This window comes from Sciurus vulgaris (genome assembly GCF_902686455.1).
Source record: "Sciurus vulgaris genome assembly, contig: HiC_scaffold_434_arrow_ctg1, whole genome shotgun sequence".
NCBI lineage: Eukaryota > Metazoa > Chordata > Mammalia > Rodentia > Sciuridae > Sciurus > Sciurus vulgaris.
In genome coordinates, this window is record NW_027632604.1 from 48,576 (window position 1) to 65,573 (window position 16,998).

At 37.6% G+C, this 16,998-nt stretch overlaps 1 protein-coding gene across 1 annotated transcript; it reads right to left on the reverse strand.

Moving 5' to 3' along the window:
- Positions 1 to 11,721: 11,721 nt before the first annotated feature.
- Positions 11,722 to 16,571, reverse strand: LOC306652668 (ubiquitin carboxyl-terminal hydrolase 42-like). Its single transcript, XM_079125432.1, is given in 3 exon segments — positions 11,722 to 12,696; positions 12,699 to 14,927; positions 14,929 to 16,571. Coding segments are annotated over 3 exon segments (3,903 nt in total). The 5' UTR covers positions 16,531 to 16,571; the 3' UTR covers positions 11,722 to 12,624.
- Positions 16,572 to 16,998: the final 427 nt, after the last annotated feature.

The window sequence follows — 16,998 nt, forward strand, 5'->3', positions numbered from 1 at the left end:
CCACTTCTTTATTGGAGTGTGTAATGGTGATTGAACTCAGGGGCAATGAACCACTGAGCCACATCCTGAGCCCTATTTGTATTTTATTGAGAAACAGATTCTCACTGAACTGCTTAGCACCTCACTCTTTCTAAAGCTGGCTTTGAAATTGGGATCCTCCTTCCTCAGCCTCCCAAGCTTCTGGGATTACAGGAATGTGCCATCACACCCTGCCCCTGCAAGCCACTTCCTTTTTATTTATTTGCTGTTGGAAATAGGTAGTTTCCTCCTATGATTTCAACTAAAATTTTGAAACAAGGCACATCTCAGAAGGCAATATTGATTTAATAGCTAAGGCTACTATAACAGAGAAGGAAACACAATTCATTTTTGAAGACTGGAAATGGAATAGGAGACCACTCCATGCAAGGGACAATCACCAACAAAATGCTTCTTCACTGAGCTGCCTGTTTTCACTGTTGAATGGAACACAAGGAGGTGATATCTTTCCCTTCCCCTAAGGAACTTCAGAAATTACCTACCCATGCCAGGATATTCAGAACAATCTTCCTTGTGCACACATAGCTAATTTGCTGTTCATTACCTTCTCACCAAAGGTGGGAAGCCAGCAAAAGATTTGAAAATCCACACCCATATACACAATCACACCTGTGGGATGGCTCCCAAGATGGGGCATTGCTAACTGCTTTGATGTTACTTGAAATTTACTGGGGAATGACAGAAATTGAGGGAGGATCATGAAAATAAACAATTGTAACTCTGAATGGTGCTGGACTTCATGCACCCTCAAGCTCCAATGAATTTTAAACTGGTTTTTAAACTGATAGAAGTCAAAGACATGAAAATTTCTCTCCTTTTATCTCCTACTCCTAAAGTCATTCATCTTATGGTATTAGGCCAAAGTTAAATCAGTTTACATGTTACTGTACACAACAGTTAACAAGTGCAGCTGGTGATAGTTTCTCTCTTTTGGGCACTCCTGAAAAAGTGCCCCAAAATTCCCATGCTGGGATTTTAACTATCCAAAACAGGAGAAAATAAGAACTCACAGAAAGGGGGTGATGGGTCCTGTTTCCAGTTGGTTTAATTCAGAAGGTGACAGATTCACTGTCTTAACAGATAAGGCTCATGAACAAGTATATCAATAAAGACTACCTGAATTCTAGTCTCCTGCCTTCAATATATATTTCTAACAATATCCTCAATATGGATCTGTACCAAATAATCCCAGTGCAGAATTTTACACTCTAAAGGACAGCATCACCAGTTCTAAGCAGTGAGGCACCAAGCTACAAGTGTTTTACTATTCACTGTGTGACTATAGCATCCAAGACAAAGGTGTAATGTGCCAAATTCTCAATAGAAAACACACACAAAAAAAATTTTACAAAACCACAAGAACAAATATTTAAAAAATCAACTCATCAGTGTAGATTCATAGATAATGACTAAACAGCATTGATTCATTGATATTAATTTGTCAACACTGATTTGTCAATGTGGATTTGTTGATATTGATATTGAACTTCAAATTTTTTAATATTGACTCAAAGGGTTAGATTTGTCCATATTGACTTGATGCAGTAGGTACATACACATTGACCCATTGGGGTAGAGTCATAGATATCAACTAGAAAGTATAAATTCATTGATAGCAACCTGTCAGTGTAGTATCATCAATATTGACTCAACTGGTTAGATTTTTGAAATAGACTCACCAGGGTAGATTCATTGATATTGGTATGTCGATATTGATTTGTCATGGTAGATTCATCAATATTGACTCATTGTTGTAGATTTGTTGATATCAACCCATAAAGGTAGATTCGTAGATATCGACTCAACAGTGTAGATTCATCAATATTGACCTGTTGGTGTAGATTTGTGAACATCGACCCAAAGGTAGATTTGTTGATATTGACCTGATGATGTAGATTTATCAATATCTACCAGTTGGTGTAAATTCACTCATATCATCTCGAAGGTGTAGATTTGTTAACATTGACCCACTGGTGTAGCTTGATGGATTTTGACCTATTATACTAGATTCTTTCATACTGATCTTTCAGGGTAGATACATCAATATTAACCTATCAGGGTAGTTTCATTGATATTGATACATTGGGTAGATTATTCAATATTGACCTGAAGCAGTAGATTCATAGATATTGATCCATAGGGATACATCAATCAATATTGACCCATTCACAGATATAGACCCATCAAGAAATATTTATTAAAAACCACCTTTTGGGGTAGGCTCATCTATATTGACCCTTCAGTGTAGATCCATTGATATTGATATGTTAGTGTAGATTCATTGATATGCACTTGCCAGTGTAGGTTTGTCAATGTCCACCCATCATTGTAGACTCATCATTATCAACCTGTCAAGCAGATTGGTCAATATTGACACATCAGGGTAGATTCTTTGATATAAACTAGAAAAAATAGAATAGTAGGAACATTCCTCAACATTGTTAAGTTTATCTATGCTACTCTCACACACAACATTATTCTTAATGGAGGAAAAACTGAAAGCACATCTATTCAACATCATCCTTGAAACACTAGCCAGAGCAATTATGCAGACCAAAGAAATTAAAAGGATAAAATAGGAAAAGAAGAACTCAAGCTATCACTATTTGCTGACTACATGATGCTATATTTAGAGGATCCATAAAACTCCACCAGAAGACTTCTACAGAACTAGAATTTCTGAACTCATAAATGAATTCAGCAAAACAGTAGGATATAAATTCACCACACATAATCTAATGCATTTCTATTTATAAGTGATGAATCTTCTGAAAGTAAAATTAGGAAAACTACTCCATTCACAACAGCCTCAAAAAAAGAAAAAAACACTTGGTAATCAAACTAACAAAGAGGTGAAAGATCTCTACAATAAAAACTACAGAACCCTAAAGAAAGAAATTGTAAAAAGCCTTAGAAAGATCTCCCATATTCTTGAGTAGGCAGAATTGGTATTGTCAAACTGGCCATTCTTCCAAAGGCACTATGTCTATTTCACACAATTCCAATTAATATCTCAATGACATTTATCCTACAACTAGAGAATTGCATCCTCAAATTCATCTGGAAGCATAAAAGACCAAGAATAGCCAACACAATCCTGGGTAGGAAGAGTGATGCAGGAGGTATTACAATATACCAGAACTTAAACTGTACTGTAGAGCAATAGTAACAAAAATGACATGGTATTGGTACCAAAATAGACAGGTAGACCAAAGGTAGAGAATAGAAGACACAGAGAAAACCCACATAAGTACAGTTACCTCATACTAGATAAAGGTGCCAAAAACTTGCAAAGAAAAAATGATAGCCTTTTCAACAAATGGTGTTGGGAAAACTGGAAATTCATATGCATGAAAATGAAATTACACCTCTATCTCTCACCCTGCACAAAACTCAAATTAAAATGGATCAAGGACCTAGGAATTAGACCAGAGACAGTTCACCTAAATCATCATGATGGTTTAGGAACAGACTTTTAAAAAAACGCTCCCAGAGCAAAAGAAATAAAAGCAAGAATCAAAAAAATGGATGGATTCAAACTAAAAAAGCTTTTTCCCAACAAAGGAAACAATCCAAAATGTGAAAAAAAGAGCCTATAGAGTGGGAGAAAATCTCTTCTACATGCACTTCATATAGAGCAGTAATATCAAAAATTTATTAAAATCTTGCAAAACTTTACACCAAAATACAAACATCTCAATGAGTAAATGGCCTAACAAACTGGGCAGACACTTCACAGAAGATATAGAGGTGATGCACAAATATATGAAAAAGTACACTTCATCTCTAGTAATTAGAGAAATGCAATTAAAAGCTACCTTAATATTTCATTTAGCTCCAATTATAATGGTAATTATCAGGAACACAAGCAATAATAAATGTTGGTGTGGATGTTGGGAAAAAGGTTCACTCATACATTGCTGGTGGGATTGAAAATTGGGGCAGCCACTCTGGAAAGCAGTATGGAGATTCCTCAGAAAACTTGAAATGGACCCACCATTTGACACAGCTCTCCCACTCCTCAGTTTATACCCAAAGGACTTAAAATCAGCATACCACAGTGACACAGTCACATCAATGTTTATAGCTGCTCAGTTAGTGATAGCTAGATTGTGTAACCAATGTAGATTCTCTTCAATTGATGAATGAATAAAGAAACTGTTTTATATATACACAATGGAATACTACTCAGTCATATAGAGGAATAAAATTATGGCATTTACTGGTAAATGGATGGAGTTGGAGGATACAATGCTAACAGAAATATGTAAATCTCCCAAAACCAATGGCTGATTGTCTTATCTGATAAGTGGATGATAAGACATAAAATGGGGGGGCATGGGGGTAAGTGAAGAATGGAGGCACTTTGAATTGTGTAGAAGAAAATAGGGTGGAAGTTGGTGGGGAAAGAGAGATAGTGGAATGAGACAGATATTATTACCCTATATTCAAGTATGATTACACAATTGGTGTGAGTCTACATTGTGTACAATTATAGAAAGAATAGTTGTACCCCATTTGTGTACAATGAATCAAAATTCTGTCTTTAAAATATATATATAAATGTACATCAAAAATATTGTCTTGTCAGGGTATATTTTTCAATATTGATGTATCAATTTTGATTGGTCAATCTGGATTCATTCATATTGATCCATAGGGATAAATTTGTTATGGAGTACCATTGCAGTAGATTCATCAATATCAACTCTTTGGTGTATATTCATCAATATTGATTCATTGATGTAGATTTCTTTATATTGACCAAACCAAATAGATTCCTCAATATCAACTCAAATGTTTTGAATCATTGACACCAACTAAACTGGGTAGATTCACTGAAATCAACTCATCAGTCTAGATTTGTCTATATTGACACATTGTGGTAGATTCATTGATATCTACTCATTGGTGTAGATTTGTCAATGTTGTCACATCAGTGTAGATTCATTAATAGCAACAAGAATGTGTAGATTCATTGGAATCAACTCTGGTTTAGAATGGTAAATAAAGCCTCAATGTGGTAGATTCATCAATATTAACCTGTCAGTCTTGATTCAACAATAATGACTTGACAGAGAAGATTTAACATTATCTACTCATTGGAGTAGATTCACTGACATGTACTCATTGGCATAGATTTGTAGATAACAACCATAAGGGGACATTTGTTAATATCATCCCATCAGTGTAAAATCATAAATATCTACTAGTTGGTGTAGATTCATTAATATTGACCTCTCAGGGTAGATTTGTCAGTATCTACTCTTCAGTGTAGATTCAGTGATATTGACCAATTGGGGAAGATTGGTCAATATTGACCTGACATGTGAGATTTGATGATATCGACTCAACTGAGTGAATTCATCAATTTTGACTCATTGGTAGAGATTCATAGAGATTGACTCAACTGGTTACTTTCATTGATATTGATATGTTGATATTAATTTGTCAATGTCGATTCATTGATATTGACCCATCAGGGTAGATCCTTCAATATCGAGTCTTCTGTGCATATTCATCAATATCAACCTGTTGAAATAGGTTAATCAATATCAACAATTTGTTGTAGATTTGTCAATATTGAATCATCAGGATAGATTTGCCCATATTGACCCATCAGGCTTCATTCCTCAATATCAACTCTACTGGTTAGATTCATTAATATCAACTCTCTGATTAGATTCATCAGTATTATCTTAACTGGTTCAATTTGTCAAAGGGTATTCATTGGGGTAAATTTGTCTATATCAACCATTGGATTTAGACTTATTGATAACCCTTTGGTGTAGATGCATCAAAATAGACTTGTCAGGGTAGATTAGTCCATATCAACTCTTTGAGATAGATTGTTCAATATTGACTCTGCTCAAGAGATTTATCAATATCAACCCATCTGTGTAGATTCATCAAAATTGGCTCATCAGCATAGATTGATCAATAGTGACACTTCAGTGTAGATTCTTTGATATTGATGAGTATATTGATTTTATTGATTTTATGATATAGGTTCATTGATATAGAATTTATGGGGTAGAGTCATCAATATTGAATCACATATGAAGATTCATTGGTGTAGATTCATCAGTTTTGATACATCACTGTAGACTCATCAAATTCGAATCAAAGGTTTGATTTGCCAATATTTATTCATCAGTGTAGATTCATCTATACTGATTCTTCAGGGTAGATTTGTCAATATTGACTCTTTGAGTTAGATTCCTCAACATTGATCCATCAGGGCAGATTGATTGATATTGACTGGACTGGGTAGATTTGTTGATATGAAGTCATCAGTGTAGATATGTTGATATTGATATGTCAATATAGACTGGTGTAGATTTATAGACAATGACTCATCGATATTGATGCATCAACATTGATTCATTGATAAAGATTCACTGATATCAAACTATCAATGTAGATTTGTCAATATTGACCCATTGGCGTAGATTAGTCATTATTGACTTGATGGTATAGATGTGTTGATATCAAATTGATGTTGTTGACTCATTAATATTGATTCCTCAGACAGATTTGTTGATATTGACTCATCAGTGTAAATTCATCAATAGCAATCACCCAGGATATATTTATAGATGTCAAATCAATGGTAGATTCATTGATATCAATCCATCAGTATAGATTAATTGATATTGACTTGAAGGCATGTATTCATCAATGTTGACTCTTCAGTGTAGATCAGTCAATATAGATTCATGGGGTATATTCATCAATATTAACTCAATAGGGTAGATTTATCAATATTGACTTGTCAGGGTAAATTTGTTGATATCAACCATAGGGGTAGATTGACACTGACACTGTCATGTCAGTGTGTGTTTGTCAATATCGACTCAATAGGGTAGATTTGGTGATAACTACTCATTGGTGTTGATTCATCGATATCTGCTCATCATTGTAGATTCATCAATATCAACCCATAGGGGTATATTGATCAATATCAACCCATCAGTGTAGATTCATTAATATCTAATTGTTGGCATAGATTAATTGATATCAACCCTTTGGGGTGGATTCATCAATATTAACCAGTTAGGGTAGATTTGTTGATGTTCATATGTTAATATTGATTTGTCAATTTAGATTCCTTGATATTGACCTGAAAATGTAAATTTGTCAATATCAACTCTTCTGGGTGTATTCATCAATATCAACCCATTGGTGTGGATTTGATAATATCTATCACTGGGGAAGATTCACTGATATTTAGTCATCAGAATACATTCCTCCAAATCAATCCATTGGGGTAGTAGCAGGAGTAATGGAACTGGTGAAACATTGTAATTGTCTAGCACAAGAGTTTCTCTATTCCCAGAAGATTTTTGACTGAGATCAAGGTTAGAGCTGAAAGGACTCTTGCACAGAGCCTCATCATGCAGTGTTTTACCACAGCAGCTAAACATCCTGTGCCCTTGCACAGGAAAATTCCCAGGCACCAGACATGCCACAGTCATGAGGTCATCAGAGACCCCCAATCTCAGCCACTGCTCTCCCATCCTATCACTACTTTTAACAGAAATGTACTCATTTGGGTAGATTCAACCAATGGGGATAGATTTATTGATATCAACTCGATGGGTTATATTTATCAATATTGATTCAATTGGTTTGATTGGTTAGATTTGTCAAAATAAGTTCATTGGGATAGACTCATCAATTTTGACCCTTTGGGTTGATTCATCAATATTGACTTGATGGCATAGATTTATTGATATGGACCCATAGGGGTAGATTTATCAATATCAAGCTGTAGGGGTAGATTTGTCCATATCAACACATCAGTGTAGATTCATCAATATCAAATTGTTGGGTAGATTCATTGATATTGATGTATTGATATTAATTCATTGATGTAGATTCATCATTATTGACTCATCAGTGTAGATGCATAGATATCAACTCAACAGGGTAGATTTTTTGATATCAGTTCTTCAGTGTAGATTTATAGATATCAAACCATTTGTGTTGATATTTTGAGATTAAACATATGGAGTAGATTCATCAATATTGACCTGTCAATGTACATTTGTCAACATCGACCCATCAATGTAGTTTGGTCAGTATTGACCCATTGGGTTAGATTTGTTCATATCAACACATTGGGGTAGATTTGTCAATATTGATACAAGCATATAGATTCACAAATGTTGACTTGTGGTAGATTTTTTATTATAGATTTGTCATTATCAATGATGTGATATAGATTCATTGATGCCAACCTGTTGGGTAGATTTGTGGATATCAATTTGTCAGTGTAGATCATCAATACTGACCCATTGGTGTACAATCATCAATATCAATCCATCAAGGTAGATTCATGTGTATTGACTCTTTGAGGTATATTTGCCAATATTGACTCTTTGGTGCATATTTATTGTTATTTACTTCTCTGTGTACATTCTGCCACACCAAACCATCATGGTAGAACAGTCAATATCAACTTGATGGGATATATTCACTGATGTCAATCATAGGTGTTGATTCATTGATATTGATTCATTGGTGTAGACTCTTCTATATCAAAAAATTTGAGCAGATTCATTGATATTGATTCTTCAGTGTAGATCCATCCATATCAATCCATTGGGTTAGATTCATCAATATCAAATTGATGGGGTAGATTCATTAACATTGACCTGTGTATGTTGATTCATCTATGTTGACTCATCAGTGTAGATTTGTTGATATTGAACTATCTGTGTTGATTCACCAGATATTGATTTGTCAGTATTGATTCATAGATGTAGTTTTATTTATATTGAACCATCAGGGTATATTCATCAATATTAACTCTTCTGGACAGATTCATTGCTATTGACCTAAGGGTAGATTTTTTGATATTGACTTTTTGGTGTAGATTCATCAATATTGAATCATTGGTTTAGATTCTTCCATATCTAACAATTGGGGTAGATTCATCAAAATTGTTTCAATTGGGTAGGTTTGACAATATCAACATATCAGTGTAGATTCTTTAATATTGACACATTGGTCTAGATTCATTGATATTGACTCAAAGGTGTAAATTCATCAATGTCACCTTAAAGCTGCAGATTCATCAATATCTACCTGTCAGTGCAGATTTTTCAATATTGACTTGAAGGTTTAGATTCATCAACATTGACACATTGGTGAGGAAACATCGATGTGAACCCTTCAGCATATATTTGTTGATATTGACCCATAGGCATTCATCAATATTCATCAATACATTCATCAATATTGACTTATTGGTGTACATTTGTTGACATTGACTTGTTGGGGTATATTGTTCAATATTGATTTGCTGATATCAACTCTTCAACATAGATATGTCAATACTCACTTAATGTGGAAGGTTTGTCAATATTTACTCATGTGTGTAGATTTGTTGCAATTGGACCATCAGTGTAGATTCATGGATTATGACTCATCAGGTTAGAATCATTAATATCTACTCACTGGTGTAGATTTGTTGATATCAACACATTGAGGTAGATTCATCATATAGACTCAATGAGGTTTATTTGTTGATATTGACACATTGATGAAGATTCATTAATATTGACTCTGGGGTTCATTTGTTGATATCAACTCTTGGAAGATTTATTGATATTAATGAGTTGATATCAGTTCATCAATGTAGATTTGTCAATATTGACTCAACATGGTACATTCACCAATATTGACTCATTATGATAAATTCCTGATATCCACAATTCTGTAGTTTTGTTGATATCAACCCACTGGGGTACATTTGTCATTCAACCAGTCATGGTAGATTCTCTGATATCAACTAAACTGTGTAGATCCATCAATATTGATTTGTTGAAATAAATTGATGATACAGATTCATCAATATTGACTAGTCCATGTACATTGGTTGACTTTGATGTGTCTGGGTAGATTTGCTGATATTTACTCTTTGGTGGAGATTTGTAGATATCAACTTATAGGGGTAGATTCATCAATATTGATTTGTCAGTAAGGATTTGTCAATGCAGATTCATTGATATCAACCCACTGGGGTATATTATTTGATATCTAATCTTCTGGGTATATTCATTAATATCTACTCTTCTCATCAGTGTAGATTCATTTATATCAATCTGTCAAGGTAGATTTGTCAATTATCAACCCATCAGAATAGATCCATCAATATCAATGGTTTGATGTATATTCATTGCTATCAATACTTCGGTGTAGATTTATCAGGGTAGATTCATCAATGTCAACCTATGTAGATTTGATGATAAATAATTTACTTGGTTGATTTGTCAATGTTGACTCAATGGTGGAGATTTGTAGATATCAAATAGCAGGGTAGATTTATCAGTATCAATTAACTGATATGGATTCATCAATGTAGATTCATTGATATCAATCCATTGGGCTATATTTGTTGATATCTACCCTTCTGGGTATATTTGTCAGTATCTACCTGTTGATGTCGATTCATCAATATTGACTCATTGGAGTTGATTCATCCATATCAACCCAATTTATAGATTCATCTATTTTAACTATTCTGGGTAGATTCATTGACATCCACACTTCTTTGTAGATTTATCAAAATCAACACATCAGTGTAGATGCATTGATATTGATTAGACAATATCAATTTGTCAATATAGATTTGTTGATATTAACTTGATAGGGTAAGTTCATGAATATTGATTCATCATGGTAAATTCATTGGTATTGACTTTTCTCCTTAACATGTATTTTATAAATGCTTATTCTAATTCTGTTAAATCTAATTCATCTAATTTTAACTTATGGTATCCATGGCATCCAAGATTTTAGATCAACCTATTTTTTTTAATTTTTATTTTTTGCAGGTGCTGGGGATTAAACCCAGAACCTTGTGCTTACAAGGCAAGCACTCTATCAACTGAGCCATCTCCCCAGCCCACCTATCTAAATTTTAAAGTCATTCTTTTTTGCTGAAGACACACCCTATAAGAAATAGATATTGCACTTTAACCATTTTAGAGAAATCAACACTATATTGATTGCTTGACCACTTAGAGAAATATATGGTTAAGTAAATTTAAAAACATCCTTACTTTTATCTATTTAGCCAATTTTAGTCATGTGAACTGAAAGGCATTTGGATCCATTTTATTGTAAATTTATTAACACTTACTTTTTATATATATGCCAATTTTGGCACCATATATATAATATATAGACAAAAGCATATATGTAGATACAACATACAATAAACAGATATGCACACATATGCACAAAACTGATATAAAACCAAGAATTTATAATTTTAGATTCCCAGTTATGAAACAAAGTATCTTCAGAGATTTATTGCACAGAATGCCATATATAACCACTGAGAAATTAAAGCCTGTCACAAATTTATATAAAACATGCATGGGACCTGTGCAGTTGGAGACATAAGGTGTAGAATCTACTACCATGGAGAAGACTAAAACCAAAAGTTCATGTGGGCTACTCATTCTCCAAGGTGGAAGATTTTTTTTTTTTAATTTGCTGCCATTTATATACTATATAAATTTTACATGCTGTATATTTACAGTGGGGCAAGTGCTTTTTCAATCTTTAAAAAAACAAAGATCAAACTTTAGACATCTCTGAACAACACAAACTGTATAAACCATACAGATTATTCAGATACAAACTGTATTAAATAGTTTTCCCCACTCCATCTCCTGATGCAGGACCAGTGAATTATATGTGTATCACAGTTTGATAGCATATCCATATTAAAAATAAAATCACAGTATGATTTTTGTCTGTAACTAGAAACTTTAAGGGACCAAGCTGACAACTCAGACTCCAATATCATAGTCAAGACAAGAGACACTGTATAAAAAGTGTTATGTAATAAAAACATACTGTAGGCTTTACAAATAATGTGTAGATTATACATTCATAATGTAAATACTCATCATAACTGGTAAATTGATTGGAATAGTTCCACAAAGTTCAAAAACAGAACTTGTCTATAAAATACATTTTCAAATCTTGAATACAACTAAAATATGAAGCAAATTAGTTTCTAGTATCAGACATTACAGAAAACAGACTGCCCTCGAAAGTTTAGTTGAGAGCTTGTGAATCTTTAAATAAGTCTTTAAATTAAATATACGCACTGTCAGTTTGTACTTTTAGTAATTCCATGATTTCCCGGTTGGTCTTGCACCAGATGTCTAACTTGGAGGAACATTACATGAAATACAAGTAATCAACCTGAGTCTGTAATTAAGCAGCATTTGAAATGTTCTATTCCAGGGCATTATTTTCAATGTGATATATATACACGGTATCTTACAATGGTCAGCAGTTGTAGAAAGTGTTCATCCATTTGGAATAAGGGCAATTAAGAAAAGGTAAAAACAAACAAAAAGAAAAAAACCAAAATAAAACAAAAAAAAAAAAAAAAAAGGTTCTCCATGGTAAAATCTGTACATATTTACTAAAGAAGCACCACACAGATTTGAACAAAGTTATTTTCTATGTTTATAATTTAAGCTGGGTTGGGGATGGCTTCTGTTGAACACGTTGAATCATAACTAGTGAAGTTTTTGTTTTGAGGCCAAGTTTTCAATCACCCTGGCCATACTCAGACAGATGGCACCTGTCAGCCCTGCTTTCCATCCTTAAATGCTTTGCTTTTTTTCCCGGAAAGGTCCGATGCCTTCCAGAGGCAGGCCATCAGTGAGTAGAAAACTGCCCTCTGTTCTCCGGAAATGGTTGACAGTCTCATAGCTCATGGCCTTCATCAAGTGTAGTCCTGAATCTTTCACAAAGTCCTCTGACTTCCTTGAATGTCTCTTCTTTTTCTTCTTCTTCTTTTTGTGTCTGTGGAGGTCGGCATCAGAGTATGCTACTGAAAGATCCGAATCTTGCTGATGCCTGCAGTCGCGCTCTCGGTGTTTGTCTTTGGATTTCTTTTTCTTCTTTGACTTCTTGTGCTTCTTCGCCTTCGACTCTTCTAAAAGGTCCTTCTGTAAGCTTCTGTGGGCTTTCTTTTCCAAGTGGCTGTCGTTAGGGTCGATGCTCTCGTACCGCCGTTTCCGCGACTTTGCAGTTTCATGTTCGTGAAACCGATCAGAGAGGCTGAAACTGCTGTCTTCAGCTCCCAGGGCAGCCTCCTCCTGCGGGTACCTCTCGGGGTGCAGAGGAAGGGCAGAGGCCGCCCCCACCCGCACACTGTGGAAGTGGTGCCGCTCCTTCCCCCTGGCAGGAGGCTCCCAGCCCTTCCTGCCCCTGTAGCAGTCCTTGTGCAGCCGCGCGTGCTGTCCTGCTCGGTCATGCTCCTGGCCGCTGCTGTGCAGGGGCCTCCACTCCCTGGCCTCCCTGGCTGCGTAGGGGATGTACCTGTCATGATAATACCTGCACTTGTCCCACCTTGTTTTCTCGGGGTAGTACTTCTCCCGGCCCCAGGCATGCTCACTCTCTGAGTGGTGGTACCTGGTCCAGTCCTGGTCTGAGCCACCTCTGCTGCGAGAGTGGTGGTAGCTGTACCTGCCCAGAGAGCGGCGCTCGCTGGGGCTGCCCCGCTCGCTGTGGCAAGGCGGGTGCTGGCTCCCATTACAGTGCTCTGCTGGGTGACGCTCCTGCTTGCCCCGCTCTCTAATGTAGCGCCGCTTTTTGTGATAATGGTCCTCTGTCTTGCTCCTACTTTCCCTCGTGTGCTCTCCGCTGGAGGAACGATCTCTGCGGTTACGATAATGTCCTCGATCCACTCTTCTGAGGCTACTGATTTTTTCCTTAACTGGAGAACGATCCTGAACTTTCTGTCCGACCTTGTTTTCATCACCTCTCTCACCACGGCTGGGCTCGGCACCACCATCTGAGTGGGCTCCTGTGGCCCTGTCTGGCTGGGGAGAAGTCAATGCATCTGTGGACATGACTGTGCCTCTGGAAGGATCCTCTGCGTCCCTGCACCTGTCTCTGCTGAGGTAAACTAAGAGTTTATGCTCACATTCATCTTCTGAACGTACTGAGGAAGCTGGGCTCAGCTTCTCCACTATCTCCACTGGGGCAGAGTCCCGGGGACTCTCAATTAACATTCCTTTTACCTCTTGGGATGGTTTGCTCTGGTCATTTGTGAGACTCTCAGTGTCACATAGTTTAGAAAGGTGATCATCCCCCGTGGTATTCTTGTTGGTGTTACAAAGATTGTTAATAATGGGCAAAGACTCATCAGGTTTTGCTGACATGTTTTCAGAGACTTCTTCTTTGGTAGATTTGGTGCTGGGGTCGGAGGGTGGCAGAGCCTTCTTTAACTTGCTGCTCAGACTTGTGACTGTCTCCACTTTCTCATGGGAACCAGCAGTGACACTGCCAACTTCCGGCTCTGCAGCAGGGTCCTCAGTTGGACTCATCTCTGTTCCAGTCGAACTTGTTTCATCTGTTGGGCCTTTTACTTTGTTGCTAAGTTTGAAGGTCTCTAAGATTTTGTCTTCTGGGAGAGATGGCAAAGGAGCAGGCATCAACTTTCCAGGAAGACCATTCGCTTTAGAAAAGGGGTTTTCTGAGTGTAGAGTAGGCTGGACTTGGCAGCTGGCACCATCAAATGACAGGCCATTTTCTTTTGGGTTGTCCTCTGCACCATTAGCACCATTTAAAGTGATAGGTTCTTGAAGCTCATGCTGAGAGGCCTCATCGTCTTCGGCCTCTTCGCCGCCAGAGTGAGAGCTCGTCGTCGTACCCACACCGTTCTCCTTGGCCAGGCCCTTTGATTCCTCGTCAGACTCTTCGGATGACTCGGCACCATAGGGGACCAGCACGCTGGAGCTTAGCTTGGACTTGCCATTCACCACTGGCTTAGAGCAGGATTCACTCGGAGACATGGGTTTTGCTACTTTATTAGAAATTGACATCGTAGATGCATTCGAGGTAGACTTGGCGAACAGGCAACTTGTTGTGAATACTGATGGTAATTTTTTGTTTCTTGGGATGTTCTGGAATAACTGAGGGCCTGTTAACTGACCAGTTTTGAACAGAAGTGGAAGCATTAACAGGACCAGCCCTGTTGACACTGGGATTTCCATTAGGACTTGACATGGAACTGCTTGGCGTTTCCTTCAGTGGCCCAGTCCCATTCAAGTGAGGTGGATTCTTTATCAGGTGAGAGGGAAGCTGTGGTCCAATAAACCCTGCTGTGGCCTGCTTGTTGGTTACAACCCGCTGACTAATTACTGGGCGGGGAGAGGACTGGCCCGGGCTATGGGTGGAATGAGTAAGTTCACCTCCATTTTTCACATCATGGGACCTGATATAAAAGAGCACATAAGCTTGTTGGCTGAGTACCGATCTAATATCACTGGTAGATACAATGGAATCATTCATTTGATACCAGAGGCCATTACTAGCTTTTATGTAACAGAAGTAATGGCCAGCATGGCAATTAAAACCAGTATGTACCAGCACTGCATACAGAACATAAATAATTGGTTCTCCATTTGGTTGAGACATGTATGGACGAATATCAAGATATTCAGGATATTTTACATCCTTAGCAATTTTTCCACCAGTAAAATTTGCAAAGCGTTTCAGAGAAAGTGTAAGAACATTTGAAGATCTATGTATAGTGAACCTCTTCGAAGTTGGAACCATCTTTTTACACTTGCTGCACTTGTAGGAGTTTTCTCCGTCCAGCTGTTCTGGTTTCACAAACTGCTCCAATGCCTTATTAACACTCTGGGCAGCCTTTATCTCCAATGTTATATCAAGATATGGATCAAACGTATCTGAAACGCCCTTGCAATTTAAACACTTGACTCTAGATCTTAGGTATCCTCCAAATATCTGACAAACAAGTGTGGTGGCCTGGGTGTGTCTGTCTAATTTATTGCTGCCATTCAAACATGCTTTTTGCATAGCATCAACAGTATACTGAAGAAATTCATGGGCATCTTCTTGGTTTCCAAAACGGAAATGCCTAGCTATACGCCGCATCTCATTGATGACAAACATTGGTTTAATAACGTCCCCAGGATTACTGAGTGCCTGGGTAATATGCGCTTGCATTGTACACATCATACAAAATCCTTCTGCATGACATGTCTTGGAGTGTTCATGTGATAGCATATAATTGGCAAGAGGTGGTGTGTAAGTTAAACACTGCAAAGCAGCATTGGCAAAACAGGTATTGCCCAAATTCTGGAGCCCAGCGCCAACTCTGTGAGTTTGTTGCCACTTAAGACAAATCTTCTCCGATGGAAAAAGAACTTTTTGTGGAGGAGCAATACCATCACCTAGGACTTGCTCCTTTTGTAGTGATGGCTTTGATTTATCAGGTACAGAAGAATTTGAATAAACTACAGCACCAGGTACTGGTCCTAAGGAAAGTGTGTGATTTGAAACATCATTTAATGAAGACACAGCACCCCAGCTGGCAGAACCTGCATCCATGTCTCCAGGTGAGACTGCCTCAGAACTGCCAGGCTGATTCTGATAGGTTGACGGGTATGAAGATTCAGCTTTGTCAACTATGGTCATTGTTCAACTCTGACCCGGCTCAGCGCTCGCTCCATCCCCCTCGGCCGCCGCCACCGCCGCCGCCGCACACAGCCCAGCCGCCCGGGGAGGGGGACAATGACGTGCCTCCATCCGGGCACCGCCGCCGCCGCCTCCGGGTCAGCGCCGCGCCCGCAGCGCCCCGCCGGGCCGCCAGGGGGCGCGCCAGGGCCGCGCCTGCACGCGCCGCTGCCCAGGGGCCGTCGCACAAGAGGCGCGGCGCGCAGCTCGGAAGATTTACTCTCATTTTCACCATTGTATATTCTCCATCCTTAGATCTTTTCAAAAGGAATGTCTTCTTTTCCAGTATATTTATAAGTTAACTTTTGAATAATTGGACTCTTATTAAAGATAGTAGAAGAAAACATTAGGCAAGAAACCCAAGGAACACAAAACAAGACCAATTGATGCAGGACCAAATTGAATCTACAAAAATACCCTGAAGCTCAG